Source organism: Apium graveolens, chromosome 1 (genome assembly GCF_009905375.1).
Source record: "Apium graveolens cultivar Ventura chromosome 1, ASM990537v1, whole genome shotgun sequence".
Classification (NCBI taxonomy): Eukaryota; Viridiplantae; Streptophyta; class Magnoliopsida; order Apiales; family Apiaceae; genus Apium; species Apium graveolens.
The window spans coordinates 124,082,087-124,098,821 of record NC_133647.1 but is presented as its reverse complement, the minus strand read 5'-3'; the positions used below and the strand labels follow the sequence as shown (position 1 = coordinate 124,098,821).

Genomic DNA, 16,735 nt, shown 5'->3' with positions numbered 1-16,735 from the left:
ATTATTTTCTCCTGGCACAATCTGATTTTTTCCAATAACTCTGGCTGCATTGAGATCTCAAAAAGCTTTTCAGTTCCGGTTCCGGTTACCTTTACTTCTATTTCCATTCTCTCAAAATCCCTTATCAACTCTTCCGAAGTCGTTATCATTCTGAGTCTTTCCTTTCTACTAAGGGCATCAGCCACCACATTGGCTTTCCCTGGATGATAGAGAATCTCACAATCATAGTCCTTGATTAGTTCTAACCATCTCCTCTGGCGCATGTTGAGCTCTTTCTGCGTAAATATGTACTTGAGGCTCTTATGGTCTTTGAAAATCTCGCACTTCTCTCCATACAAGTAGTGCCTCCAAATTTTTAAAGCAAATACTATTGCCGCGAGCTCAAGGTCATGAGTAGGATATCTAACCTCGTATTCCTTCAATTGTCTCGACGCATACGCAATAACTCTACCGTGCTGCATAAGCACACATCCTAATCCTTTGTGCGACGCGTCACTATATATCACAAAATCTCCTTTTCCGTCCGGCAATGCCAATACCGGAGCCGTTATCAACCTTTTCTTTAATTCCTGAAAACTGTTCTCGCATTTCTCCGTCCATTCAAACTTCTCTGTCTTACGAGTAAGTCGTGTCAAAGGGGCTGCGATCTTCGCAAAGTCCTGTACAAATCTACGATAGTAGCCGGCCAATCCTATGAAACTCCTTACCTCTGTGGGTGTGGTTGGCCTTTCCCAATTTGAGACCGCCTCTATCTTGGAGGGGTCGACCAATACTCCTTCTTTATTGATCACATGTCCTAAAAACTGTACTTCATTCCGCCAGAATTCACACTTCGAGAATTTGGCATATAACTGCTCCTCTCTGAGTATTCCTAGAGCTATCCTCAAATGCTCTGCATGTTCTGCCTCAGTCCTTGAGTAGATCAAAATATCATCGATAAAAACTATCACACACTTGTCTAAGTACTTCTTAAATACTCTATTCATTAAATCCATGAAAGCCGCTGGGGCGTTGGTTAATCCAAAGGACATTACCAAGAACTCATAATGCCCATACCTGGTACGGAACGCTGTCTTGGAAATATCTTCGGGTTTAATCTTTAGTTGGTGATATCCAGTTCTCAGGTCAATCTTAGAAAAATAAACAGCATCCTTTAGCTGGTCGAACAGATCGTCTATTCTAGGCAATGGGTACCTGTTCTTTATGGTTAGCTTGTTCAACTCTCGATAGTCTATGCACAACCTCATGCTCCCATCTTTCTTCTTAACAAATAAAACTGGTGCTCCCCACGGAGACACACTGGGTCTTATCATACCCTTATCCAAGAGTTCCTGCAATTGGATAGCTAATTCCTTCATTTCTAACGGGGCTAACCGGTAAGGTGCTTTTGAAACTGGCGCCGTCCCTGGGGCCAACTCAATAGCGAATTCAATCACTCTATCGGGTGGTAATCCCGGAAGGTCTTGTGGGAATACATCTTCAAATTCGTTGACTACTGGAATATCTTGTAAGTTGGGCACCTCCTTCTGCGTGTCCACCACATAGGCTAGGTAAGCCTCACTTCCTTTTCGTAGCATCCTTTTGGCCTGGGCCATAGTCAAAAATTTCCGCGTCTGCCTCTTTCCTCTAAATATAACTTCTTTCTTCCCGGGGATATTTAACTTAACTTTCTTCCCTTTACAGTCTATCTGAGCATTGTTGCTAGATAGCCAGTCCATTCCCAAAATCACATCAAACTCCCCTAATTTAAAAGGAATCAGATCAACACTGAAAGATTGCTCCCCTATGCCTATCTCACAGGCGGGGTGAATCTGGTTAACAGGAATAATTTCATGATTGGCTATTTCTACTTGTAAGGGTTCTATCAAGGGTTCAGCCTTAAGTCTTAACTTACGCGCAAGGTCCTTTGATATAAAAGATTTAGTTGCTCCCGAATCAAATAAAACATTTGCACTGACTGAATTTAGAGAAAGGGTACCTGCTATCACATCTGAATCTTTCATAGCATCCTGGACTGTCATGTTGAAAGTCCTCGCAGTAGGTGGCTTATTAGAAGCAGCCCTGCTTGCTCCCGAAGCTGCTGGTTTGTTCATTGGGCATTCCTTCTTCCAATGACCCGGGCGTCCACACCGATGACAATTGGTGGTTGGAACGACGGCAGGGATTGATGATGGGCACTTAGTTGAATAGTGGCCTTCCCGACCGCACTTAAAACAGGTTACTGGCCTTCCTTTACACTCCCCAGTGTGATTCCTTCCACATATGTTACAGGCTGGCAATGGGGGTCGAGACTGGTTGGAATAGGACATTCTTGACTTCTGGCCGCCCTGGCTCACACTCACACTCATTGGCCGCTTAAACCCAGTGTTCCTTCCTGGTAGGGACACTGCTCCTCGATTAAATCTAGTTGGGAAGCTCCCTCCTGCGGAACCTCCACCCATGCTCATACTTTTCCTCTTTATTCCTTTCTCCTCTCTTTCCTTCTGCATCTGTTCACTTCCAACTTCTACAATCGTTGCCTTTTGCACCAGAGTGGCATAGTCCGTAAGCTCAAGGATTGCCACCCTATTCTGAATCCACGGTTTCAGTCCCTGCTGAAACCTCCTAGCTTTCTTTTCCTCGGTGCTCACAAACTCCGGCACAAACCTTGATAACTCAGTAAATTTCGCCTCATACTCTGCTACAGACAAGTTATTCTGCTTTAGCTCCAAGAACTTGAGCTCCATCTGGCTTTCCATAAACCTCGGGAAATACTTTCAGAAACAACTGACTAAATCTCTCCCAGGTTATAATAGCATCTATCTCCATGTTTTTCTTGGCCTCCCACCAGTAGTTAGCTTCTCCTTTCAGAAGGTAGGTAGCAAATACAGTCTTCTGTGCCTCCTCGGTACTCAAAATCTCAAAAGATTTCTCCATTTCCTTTAACCATGCCCTTGCCTCAACTGGGTCGGCTGATCCGTGGAACTCAGGGGGCTTAAGGGACTTAAAAGCCCTGAAAGAGTTTGCCACAGCATTGTTACTTCCTTGAGGGGGTGGGTTGGGTTGACGTTCCAAATTCTGCCTTAGGAGTTGCATGAACTGGCTCACGGGATCCATGCCTGGGTTTGGTACTGGTTGCTCAACCTCGGTTTCTCCTTCTTCAGCCTCTATCTCAAATCCCTCAACCTCATATGTTTCCTCTTCCTTTTCATACAGGGAGTCATCCTGTTCCACATAATCCTCATCTTCCTCTTCACTGTGTTCTTGGTTTCTATTGTCCTGATTATGGCTTCCCTGGTCCTCAGATCCAGGGTTCGCCCTAGTTCCAATCTTTCTTGGCGGCATGATTCTGATAATAATAAAAACAATTATTGGGAAAATTCAACGTTAGGTCACAATCATATACATCATTGTGCCTTGCACGGCTCTTATAATGGGGAGAACGTATATCGCAATTCCATTATTTTAAGAAAGTTCTAATACGAAGTGCAGTAATAATAATGATAAAACAGTGATCACGTCACTATGGAACTGAACCGAAAGGAAACAAATATATACATAATGTGAGAAATACATAGTTTGATCTGGTCAAAAGTACAACAGTGCTACAGTCATCTATCCCAAAAGTGATACACAAGAGTCTATCTGTCTAGTCAGAAAAAGGGATGCTATATACAAGTCAACTATCCCGGAAAATTGGCTCTTACTAAGGCCTCGGCTAACTAGACAACTAGACTATTCCATCATCAATCCTGAATCACACACCGGAGCGGGTCAGCTCCCAAACCCTTTCCATCGCACGACGGAAGATATAGTCGGCCTGCCGCCTGGAGATCCTACCATGCCTGTCCCCCTGGAGAGATCGGAGTCTCGCTCGGGACGTGAGCTCTATCCCCGTAAGCTCCCTCCTCAAGGATCGGGGTATAGAAGCCCTGGTCTCATAAGCTCGGGTACGCCTACCCGCCCTCTCTGCATCCAACTCCCTCCTGGCCTCATCTAGTCGGCCCTCGGCAACAGCCACTCGGGTCCTCAATACATCCTGAACATATCCATGAGCTAACGAAGACTGCCTGTGGGCAGGGTCAAGAGGTGGTGAATCCGGAGCCGCTGAGGGTGCCTCCTCGGTCTGCCTAGGCTCGGAAGTATGGGTCTCTGAGCTGTCATCATCAGGAATCCAAGATAGTGGTGGAGGGGTAGGGGCTCTGACCACCGGAAGTGTGGGTAAAGGGATACCAGCATACACTACCATAGATCCAACACGCTCCTCAGCTACTGGGACCTCATCCGGGTCCTCCTCATCTGGAATAGCAATAACCTCTGTCTCTGACTCCTCTGAGGGGTCCTCCTCATCTGAAACAGCAATGACCTCCGTCTCAGGCTCCTCTGGGGGTCCTCCTCATCCTCCTCCATCTCAGGCTCCTCCTGATCCTCAACATCTAGCAATGCCTCATCATGCTCACGCTCGAACATCTCAGGGTCCTCTATCTCAGGCGCCTACACATTAAACGAGCTAAGTTACTATCATGATACTTATAAGGGTTCCCATAAGGGTTTTAACTGTCAGCACTACTTTAAGTAGTCCGACCATGAACTTGGCAAGAGTTCTTATTATCTTTGTGAGTTTGTTATTATATCGTCGCATCATCTCTGAGGTTTATAACGCTTAGCTCTGATACCATTTCTGTAACACCCCCAGATCCGGGGGTCGGGGATCCGGGTTGTCACGGTCTTTCTTTCCACAATATCACTTCACTTAATTAATAATAAATAACCTCATGTTGTGACCCCACACTAACACACACCACAACCCGTTATAGTCTCAGAGATGAAATTGAAATAAGTACAAGTCTTTGAATCCACAATTTAAAATTATTACAACCCAAAATGATTACTTGATAATTTACAGTTAATTGCCATTATCTGCCACAAGTTATAATTATACATAATTTGATTCTCAAAAGTAGATGGTCTGAACTACAATGGATCTACCTCTGCAGCTATAGCAGCCACAACATCATCGGGAAGACGCGGGGCGCTTCCCACGCGCTTGCGCTGGGTCTGCTGGAGTCTGGCCATCTCTCCTAACTGTTGTTGTGTGATGAAGAAATAAAGCAAGAGTGAGCCTTACAGCTCGCAAGATAATACATAGTGATAACAATAATATAAGTATCTAAATGGGTACTCACTAGAATCTTTATCGTGTGTAAGATAATTACTTACTAGATATAATGTAAAAACAAGGAATGAAGTTACCAATACTTCACCACACTTATATCATTTATAAAGCTACTTGAACTACCACCGTTCAAAGTATTATAAGTTTTAAGAAAAACATCCCATAGATGAGACCACAAGTTAAGACTTGAATAGATTCAATCTTTGAAATATTATTGAATGAAAAAGTTATGAGATACTTTATTTAGTCCCGATATATATATATCCACATATATATATTTCTAAAACATTTCCTGGAACCTCTGTTATGTAAAGTATGAACAGAGTTGCAATATCCAATAAATTTGGAAGGGAAAGAAAACCTTTGGCATAAAGCAGATATCTTGCTGATCAGGCAAAGATACCCATAAGTAACCTTTTCTACTAGTAGATGGACGAATTCCCCACTGGTCATCACCCTGGTCATAATTAGGACCTTATGCTGGACTGCCACTCAGCCACTTATGCATTTGATGGACTCCGACTGAGCCACTTACACTATCATGGACGCCCACTGAGCCCATGTTGCTTATGCCGACTCAATAGATGGACTTACTTCCCGAACGATGGGCAAGTAATCAAGATGTTTTCTCAAAACAGCAACCTCGTTGCGAATGTAAAATACACCACTGAGCCGGATCCCTCAAGTTTTGAACGAGTATTTAAATCCCCTTTAAAAGGAAGATCTTAAATATAAAAATGAGTTTTGGGATCCGCTCTAACTTTTTTAAAAATCATTTTGAAGACTCGAAAACACTTTATAGAGTGTTTGGAGTAAAGCTGATTTAATGAAGTAAATCAGTCCCCAGAATATTTAGAAAATGACTGAATATTATTAATTAAATAATATTCCCATAAAGAATAATTTTTATAAAAATAATTGAAGTAGAAGTATTAAAACTTATACTTGAAACGAGTATTAAATAACCAAAGATATACTTATATAAAAGTATTATCTTTATTTGAATAATCAAAAATAAGTTTGATTATTTACACCTTATTCTTTAATAAAATAAAGAATATATTTCAGCAAATAATCGGAGTCATAGATCCTCAAATGAATATTCAAAAATATTCATTAAATAATATAAACTGAGTCATAAGCCTTCGAATGAATATTTAAATAATATTCAATAAATAATATAAAAGAGTCATAAGCCCTCGAATGAATATTCAAATAATATTCAATAAATAATATAAAAGAGTCATAAGCCCTCGAATGAATATTCAAATAATATTCAATAAATAATATAAAAGAGTCGTAAGCCCTCGAATGAATATTCAAAATAATATTCATTTAATATAAAGGAGTCATACGCCTTCGAATAATATTCGAAATAATACTCAATAATAAAATAAAGTTTAAAGTTATCGAATAAACCTTATTCGATTAATAGTTTGGAAAAACTATAACCATATATATATATATATAAATATATATATATATCCATATCCATATATACAAAATGTAATCGGGATCCTCGACTCCCGGTTTTAGAAAATATTTTCACCTTTGGGTCCCTATACTAAGGGTATATGCAAGTTACCGCTATCCTCTAGCATAGGTATTATCAACTGAACCAACAGATATATATTCCAAGAATATGAAACAGGCATGCATATATACCATATCACATGCTACAATATATCGCATCATTTGCTAATTATCCAACATGCATCTATCGCAAGATAATGCAAATACATATATTCATCACAACAACAGTATAACGGATAGAATACTTGCCTGAGCGACTTGGGGGTGAGAAAGGCTCGGGACGAGTCTGATAACCTATAAACAACAAGTAAGTTGGAATTAAACCAAAATCACTTGTAAACCTATACTTTAACTAACTTAGACTCTAATGCTTGTTTTGCGCTCACCGATTCGCTTAAGTCACTCGGGTACCCTCGGCTCCACCATTTTTAATAATTTAACCTTTACGAGTTTTAAAGCGATTCCTTCGCGAATGTCTTACCAACTGCCTAACACACTTACCATAAATGTTTCATACATTAATTAACCCTTTTTGGTCTTTAACCTATGTTTCAAAGTAAGGCGAGGGAAAAAGTTTCGTTCGCGAAACGCCGTTACTTGAAACGGTCGTTTCTCCTAAACCGTGCATCGGAATCGAACGAACTACATATCAAAACGAAGCTCGTAACATGAGCTATCTAAACATGGCAGTGGTCATAATCTAGCAGGGGGTTCTCGGGTCCTAATGCTATGCACAAAAACAGTCCAAAGAAAATCGGACGTTACGACGGCTATGTTTACGCGATTTCCAAATTTTAAACCATACAAAACCAACCACAAACCAACCTCAAATCCAACATACAACCAACATCCATCCTTATCACATCATAACAACCCCAACCAATTCAATTTAATCATTCATACTTATGCTTAAACTTAACTTTAATCATACTTAAGTTCCTTTAAATCAAAACCACAACAATTACCATTCCATTTCACTACCATTCCAAATCCCAAACTCTAAATCATAACAACAAGCTACAATATCAACCCACTAATCAAAATCATCTTATAATATATAGGAATCTAGGGTTTGGAGATGGTATACCTTCCTTGAAGTGGTGGGTGGAGCTAGGAAGCCTTAAGAAGCTTGGAGAAGTCTTAAGAATGCTTGGATCTTCAAGAAAACCAAGAAAAGTTCAAGTTAAAAAACTTGAAAACACTATTCATTGTCTTCTTCTTTGATTAAATGAAGAAGATTGAGAAAGAATTAATGGCTTAAACTCATGATATAGTCCTAACTAAGCATGAAGATGATTAGAGAATTATCTTACCAATTTAGGAAGCTTGGATCTTTGATTTTGAAATTCTTGCCTTTAAAAAAAACAAGAAAGCCGAGAGCAATGAAGAACTAAGGCCTTGGTTGCTTTTGATTTTTGGATGGAAATGATTTTTACTTGGCTTGGTTGACTTGTTTTGTATTTGATTTAGTCAATTACTTTCTTGCCCTTGAAATTGTGTGGTTACAAAGCTACCACACCTCCTTCCTTCCCATGTCATGCTTATGTCATCCTCATGATGTCATCCTCCCTTCCTTGTCCTCTTCCTATTGGTTGGATGACATCCTTCCCACTAATCCCTTTGATTAACTTCCTAATCATTTGCCTAATGACCGCTGATCTGTTATACGGTTCGCTTAACTTTCGTTCTCGTTTATCGTTTGAAGGATCATACCCGGGATCTTATTACTTAGGTTCCCTTAACCTTTCTCAATACATTATATTTCTTTTTATGATCCTCTATTATAATCCTTTAATTTAAATCCTTTTTATCCTGTTACCTTATACTCAATTCTCTCCGTATCTTGTGGATTTCCGGGAAAAACCAAAGTGTTCGGAATTGGATTCTGACGATCTTTACATACACTTATATACTTCATAGAGTACTAATAATATCCCAGAATATCCATAACAGAACCCCTACATAGTGTGGCGTGAAAAGTTTTCTCATTCAGCTAAAACACTATTCACAAGGGTTACAAAAAGTTGAAAATTTTTGGGGTTATTACAGTAAAGAGCCAATCATACCTCTATAGTTAGTAATATCTACTGATGAACCAATATCTTTATCTAACTTGGTTGCAGTGGCCATGGGAGTGGATGTTGTTGAACTATCTTGCATTCCAAACTTCTTTAGTAAATTTCTTATGTACTTGGATTGACAGATAAAAGTACACTAAGTGAAAAACTGAAATAGACATCACACTTTTTACATCAGTTACAAAAAAACCGATGTAAAAATAATTTTTGACATCAGTTGCTCTCAAACCGATGTGAAACAGCATTATTCACATCAGTTTCATGGCCGACCGTTGTATATAACTACTTTTTAAAAAATTAAAAAAACACAGAACAAATCGTTCCCCCTTTACAACTAAAAAAACACAGGGGAAATTTTTACTTAAACAAAATTCATTTCCCCCCTTCTCTCTCACTACTCTCCCTCCCCGACCTCTCTCTCTCTCGGTACACTCTCCCTCCCCGACCTCTCTCTCTCTCTCTCTCTCTCTCTCTCTCTCTCCATCTCCGTCTCCGTCTCTCACCTCTCAACTATCACTCTCCCCTCTCTTTCACCTCTACCCGTTACAGGCCCTAAAACAAAGTTAAACCCTCTAATTACAGATCGAGCAAGAAGGTTGACATGCAGCCCCGAGAAGTGTTCATACAACCCGAATCAAGCAAGTTTTACACAAATCGAGCTCTGTTTCACCGAAATCGAACCCTAATTTGTAAGTGTATTTTCAATTAAATTTGATTTTTTGGGACTTTTGATTGGTGTGTGTGTGTCTTATAGTCAGATTATTACTGAATTTGTGTATATTTGTGAATTGATGTGTATGCATTGTTTTTACTTGTGTGAAATGGGGCTTTGTTGGTATATTTGTGCTAATGTTATTTAAAATGATTGTAATCCTCTTTCTTTTTTGATTGTATGTTTTAAACTATGTATGTATTTTAGTAATCCTCTTTCTGTTTTGATTATCTGTTTGTGCTGATATGGGGCTTTACAATTTTTTTTTATTTATATAAACTGTGCAATTTATGGAAGGCAGTTGTGTTGTGTATGAGCTTGAGAACAAGTTCACAAGCTTAATTAAATATTTGTTAAAAAAGGTATAAAATTAGTAAAATACAGAAGAGATGTTAATGATTTTGAGGATATGTGTTGTCCAGTTTGTGGCGACGATACCGTAACCAAGTATTTACCTCATACCAAGAAAATGTGTTTTCAAGGCCTCTTCCAAAGAATATTTCACATAACCAGATAAACTTAGTTTTCCGGTTACATTAACTTGTTACTTAATTATATTATAGTATGATATCAATCCTGTAGTTTGTATCATGAATTCTCACCCCAAGGACTTGAGAGTTCTCCGGTGTTTCTAAATGTATATGTTGATGTCTTTATCAGGATTTTAATTTTGTGGAGTTAGATGAAGTTTGAAAATACTATTGTCATGGCCACCATGGCGTTGATAAGGAAGGAAGACCTGTTTACATCAAAACAGTGGGTAAAGTTGACGCAAGTAAGCTTATGCAGGTGACAACTTGGGATCGCCTGGTGAAGTATCGTGTGCAGGACTTTGAAAAAAGGGTTTTAATAAAGTTTCCAGAATGCTCGATATCTGCAAGAAGGAATATAGATTCAAGTACAGTCATTTTAGATGTTCAAGGAGCGGTATTTTCCTTTTCATTATTTATACAGAAATACATAGCCAAGTTTTATTGTTGTTACATAGCTTTTTTATCACATGCTTTTGGTATCTTCTCATTCAGGACCCAAAGAAGTTTGTTGGTTCTATCGGAGACGTTATGGATAAGATGAGGTTGATCGACACGAATTATTATCCTGAAGTAATTATTATAAGAAATTCTGTCAAGTGGTATGTAATCATTACATGATTTTAATCTATTTTCAGATATTTATTTCAAAAAAAAATTATGCAGACACTTCATCAGATGTTTATTATAAATGTTGGTCCTGTCTTTTGGATGGCCTGGAATATCATTTGTAAAAGATACGTTGATCCTAAAACCCTCACCAAAATTCAGGCATGTAGGGGAGTTCATTTCTTTCAAATGTTAAACTGCTAGAATAGAATTTTTTCCCCATATATCTTGTTTTCTCTCGCTATATAACTTTTATGTTTCGTTGTCGTCAGGTTCTTGACAAAAAATATAAGAACAAATTACTTAAGGTGATAGATAAGAGGTAACTTACGTATAATCCTGGTTGCATATGTTATTTGTCCAACTTCTTCTCATTTAGTAGTCTAATCATTCTTCACCTACTGCTGATACTTGTTGTTAGCGAGTTACCAGAGTTTCTAGGTGGTTGTTGTACGTGTATGGATAAAGGAGGCTGTTTAAGATCCGATAAAGGGCCATGGAATGATCCTAATGTATTAAAGGTAAGGAGACACTCTTTCCATATTTGTATTTCTTAATTTGGTATATTCCAAACCTCATATTATTTGTCATACACATGGATCAGGGAATTGAGGAACAAAGTTCTAGACATATAAGAAGCACAATGAAAGGTGAATTTACAATAACAGGTAGGGGCAACCTCTGTTATCCACGGGTATGCTTTACTTTACCATGTTACTTTGTGCTCGCTAAAAACTTCAACTCTTTTTTTTTACTACTGGGAGATTTTGAATATTAAAATTGAAATAATGGTGCTAAGGTGATAGGGAAGGGCATATCCATGACCGAGTCAGGAGCTGTAGGTCCGGAGATCACTGATCCTAAAAAGAAGAAGCAGCTTCCAGAACAAAAACTGATATGAGGCTAGCATCTGAACTTGTTATCATATAATTTCTATTGTATACAATTCTTGTAGATTGTGAAGCTAGCATCTGAACTTGTGGGTATGCTCATGTGCGTTAATGCTTAAAATAGTTTTAAATGCAACTTGTACCACAACCAATTCAGTCACCACTATAATCAAGCCTCAAGATGTTGTGTTTATAATGTATTTACCCCCCCCCCTGCAATGGTTTTCTAGCACACTTCGTACAGAGTTGAGTTCTTCCTTCAAAATAAATAAATAAATAAACTTCATGTAGAGAAAAGTCTTGTATCTGCACTAGTGAGCAAGAAATTCAACTATGCATGATGGTTGTGTACATGATACTTAAAAGTCTCTTATCCGCACTAGTGAGTGAGAAATTTGATGATTCTGAAGAAAGATCTCCAATTATCCCAACATTAACACTGCACGCTTTTTAGTTTTATGTAATGCCTGATGAGCCATTGCCCATGCTGTAAATGTTCATCATTGTTCAATTCAGCCGGGTTTTCCGGCTATAGTATAGACCATATTATACATTTTAAAAATCTTACAATGCTATGCAGAAGGGCTTCATATTTTACATTTTAAATTTTTTACAATGGTATGCAGAAGGGCTTCATTTGCCAAGAGCATCAACATTGAGAAGACTTCTTGCTTCATTCTATATTGCACTTATTTTCATCTATATGGGAATTTTCCCTTTTATCTGCTCAATAATATCTCAGATGAACAGGATATGTGCACCTGCAATTTCAGCCCTTAAATCTATAACACGGACTCGTGATTTAGTAGATATTGAAGAACGTTATGATCCCCAAACTACTGACTCCTTTGGAGAAAAGAGGCACTCTGATCCTGTCCCAAAAATTCATGAGCTAGAGAGAAAGGTAAACTTGTTGCTGGACAGGTCAAGTTCAATGCCAAGAAAGAGAGATGATTTACTAAATACTGATGTCCGCCGTGTGGATGCATTAGAAGCTCAAGGAAAGGATATATTGGTTTGGAGGAAGATGAAGTACAAGTTTCTTGCTATCTCTGAATTTTAGTATAGTATTGCACTTATTTTTTTAAACATTTTTATTTCTTCATTTTTTAACAGATCAAAGTAAGGTGGTATAGTACCACGCTTTGCTGGAAATGACTTGCGTAATTAGACTAGTTATGGCAGATCATGAATTGTGGATATTCGGTCTGACTTGTTTAAATGATTGTTATAACTTTTGTTGGATGATTTGCAAGTTATTATATAACTTTTGTTGCATTTTCGTGCTTGTTTGGTGCTTGATATATAGCTAAAAAGCTTTTAGTATTTCAGTTTTGGTTTGCGATTAGTCAAGTTCAGTTTTGATAGTTTTGGTTTGTGATTGGTTTAGTTTGTGATTGGTTTGCGATTAGTAATTTTTGGCTAGTTTAATATGTGAATAATACACATCATTGAAAATGTAAAAACCGATGTTTATGCTAATAAAAAACAACAGGCATATTGTGTTCTTTTGTACACAAAACTGATGTATATACAACTCAATAACATCAGGCAAAACAATTCCAAATTGATGTTAAATCAAATAAACAACAGTTTTGAACCGATGTCTTTGATTTTAACATAAATTATATACTTTAGTCAACGGTTCAAAACCGATGTCTTTGACCTTAATAAAAATTATATACTTTTTACATCGGTTACTAACTGATGTGTAAAATGTGTTTTAACATTGATTGAATGAACAACCATTGTAAAGTATAGACATCGGCTAAAAACCGATGTCTATGTTAATCTTTAACATCAGTTTTTAAACGGGGGTGATGTTAATAGTCTTAATAAACATCATTTTTTAGAAACAAACTGATGTGGAAAGCTATGTTTTACATCGGCTAAAAACTGATGTCAAAGGGGGGACCTTTCTCTACACCGATGAAGACATCGGTCAGGATTTTTTTTACATCGGCTAATAACCGATGTCTATTCCAGTTTTTCACGTAGTGGTACCTTCTTCATTTTGCTTGACTTGAAGTCCCAGAAAATAGCTGAGTTCTCCCATCATACTTGTTGTGTATATGTTGTGTACTTGATGATTTCATGAACAAAACACCTTGATAGATTTTACTTAGTGAAATTATGTAGCACTCGATGGATAAGGTTCATAGTCCCGACGGATGATGACTTATTATCCATCGAGTGAGTAGCTTATGTAACAATAAGTCTGTAGCACATTTCTGCATACACATTATTTAGAATCTGTAGTAGTACTTAAGTCATGTTGACTTTAGTTAGATATGCAGAATAGGTTGATTAATTGTACATAGATGATGTCTTGTAATTTTGCATAAGTGAAATGAAGTCAAGTGCCTGATTGCTACCCGACGGATAAACAACAATGAATTCGATGGATGATCAACAACCCGATGGATGATCAATAACTCGACAGATGATCATGAACCCGACGGATAAAGTATTCAAATATCTGTTGACAGTGACAATACAGTCACATGAGTCGAGTGGATGCAAATGGAATGTGGTAGCCTATTCAACTGGGTTTTCGAGAACAAAGAAGCATTGCCATTTCCATGCTATTATGAAGATATTCAAAAATGCTGGAATAGAGTAATGAATTAGCATTGTAATAGACTAGATAGTTTTTGTTTTATTATCCTGTCTTATTACTTTGTAATCTTGGTGATATATAAACCAAGAAGTAGCAATTAAGGATAAACAAGAGATACAAGTAGAGAAACATTTGTAAGAAGAATTCTTAGCATTTCTCTGCATTCTTAGTTGTTCAATTGTTGTAAGCAGCTGTGAGCATTTTGCACACAGGGTTCTCTATATATATATTATATATCTCTGGTGGAGTCATTCAAATCCACCAGAAAGTTTTTAAAGACTCTTGTTTTTAAATACTTGTGTTTTGATTCATTTAAGTAACTATTCCGCATTGTGCTAATCAATTCACACTTATATATATTCGAGTTAGAACAATTTAATTTCAAGAAAAAGTTTCAATAATTCCATTCAACCCCCCTTGTGTAATTCTTGCCATATTGTTAAGGTACTAACAATTGGTATCAGAGCGAGCTCTTAACAAAGAGTTTAAAGATCAAAATAATACAGCAAGATGAACAAGAAGGATGTTGAAGTCAAGACCCCTTTTCTGGATAAAGATAAATACCATCATTGGAAGGTAAAGATGCATCTTCATTTGCTTTCTCAAGATGAGGCCTATATTGACTGCATAGAAAGAGGCCCTCATGTTCCAATGAGAGCTGCAACAGGAAACGAGCCATCAGTCCCCAAGCCAAGGCATGAATGGTCTGATCCTGACATTGAACAAGTCAGGAAGGATAAAAAGGCCATGAATATCCTGTTTAATGGAGTTGATGGAGATATGTTTGACAACATCATCAACTGTAAAACTGCCAAGGATGTTTGGGATACAGTACAGATCATCTGTGATGGCACTGAGCAAGTTAGAGAAAACAAGATGCAGCTACTGATTCAGCAATATGAGCATTTTCATAAGGAAGAAAGTGAGCCTCTTACTAACATTTTTAGTAGGTTTCAAAAACTGCTAAATGCTCTAAAGCTTCATGGAAGGGTCTATCAGACAAAAGACTCCAATCTGAAATTCCTTAGTTCTCTTCCAAAGGAATGGAAACCAATGACAGTCTCATTGAGAAACTCACAAGATTATAAGGTGTTTACTTTGGAGAGACTGTATGGCATCCTGAAAACATATGAGCTTGAAATAAAGCAAGATGAGAGGATGGAGAGAGGAAAGAAGAAAGGAGGATCCATTGCACTAGTTGTTGAGTTGAAAAAGAGAAGGAAGTGAAGATGGAAGCTGTTGAGTCAACTTCAAGGGTCTATGAAAGCAAGGGCAAGGGGCTTGCAGTAGAAAGTAAAGATTCTTTGAGCCAAGATGACATGGAAGACATTGATGAACATTTAGCATTTCTTTCCAGAAGATATGCCAAGCTAAAGTTCAAAAAGAACTTTGGAGCAGCCAAGCCAAATAGAAACATGGTGGATAAATCAAAATTCAAATGTTTCAAATGTGGCTTGGCAGGGCACTTTGCCAGTGAGTGTAGGAAGTCAGATTCCAGTAAGAAAAAGTTTGAGCCTATGGATTATATGCAAAAATACTTTGAACTGCTCAAACAAAAGGAAAGGGCTTTCATAACACAAGAAAATGATTGGGCAACAGATGGTCTGGATGAAGATGAAGATATCAGCTATGTTAATCTAGCCCTAATGGCCAAGTATGATGAAACAGAAACAAGCTCTTCAAGTAATCAGGTAATTACTACAAACCTTGCACATTTATCTAAAGCTGAGTGTAATGATGCTATAAATGATATGTCTACAGAGTTATATCATTTGCGTGTTACACTTAAGTCTCTTACTAAAGAAAATGCCAAAATCAAAGAAAACAATTTGTTTTTGAGTGAGAGAAATAATGTGCTTGAGTCTCAGTTTATTGATTTTGAATAGTTAAGAATTGAGTGTAAGATTGCCAAGGAGGAATTAACTGACTCCTTGAAGAAAGAAGAAATTTTGAAGAAGCAGCTCGAGCGTGAACAGGAGGTGATTAAGGCATGGAAAACATCTAGGGATGTCCATGCTCAAATCACCAAAGTTCAAGGAATTGAGTCTTTCTGTGATGCAGCCTGGAAAAAGAACAAAGAGAAACTAGAACCAAATTTGGTGGATGGAGTGCTAACAGATGTAGACTCGACGGATGATGAGGATCATCCGTCGGATAACAAAAAGGGTTATCCGTCGAATGATGAAAATCCTCATCCGTCGACTGTGAGCAAGCCTATCAGTAAAGCCAAACTTGTTAAGCTAAATGAGAAGTATGGATCTGTTTCCAAGAACTTTGTTTCAGGAGAATCAAGTCAAGTTAAGAAAGGGAAAAAGGCTAATGTTGGTCACATGACTGTCAAACAATTAAATGACAGACTTGAAAAGATTGAGGTAAAAACAGAGGCTAAAAAGAAAAACAATAGAAATGGTAAAGTAGGGATTAACAAACACAATAACTACATACATGATAAATATGCTCCTAGAAAAATCTGTGTCAAGTGTGGTAGTGTATGTTAATTGCAAATCTGCCATGCCTACTTCCATGTCTGTGCCACCTCACTTTCCTAACATGAATGCCATGCCTCCCATGCCTATGAATGTTATGTCTACACAGAATATGAATGCAC

The 16,735-nt window shown here is 37.9% G+C and overlaps 1 protein-coding gene across 1 annotated transcript; it reads left to right on the top strand.

Moving 5' to 3' along the window:
- Nucleotides 1–10,261: 10,261 nt before the first annotated feature.
- Nucleotides 10,262–12,570, top strand: LOC141706090 (phosphatidylinositol/phosphatidylcholine transfer protein SFH4-like). The gene is made up of 8 exons (XM_074508925.1): nt 10,262–10,405; nt 10,504–10,581; nt 10,675–10,779; nt 10,890–10,939; nt 11,039–11,138; nt 11,222–11,311; nt 11,573–11,600; nt 12,134–12,570. The coding sequence occupies exons 1-8, from the start codon at nt 10,262–10,264 to the stop codon at nt 12,568–12,570; spliced, it is 1,032 nt and encodes a 343-aa protein (XP_074365026.1).
- Nucleotides 12,571–16,735: the final 4,165 nt, after the last annotated feature.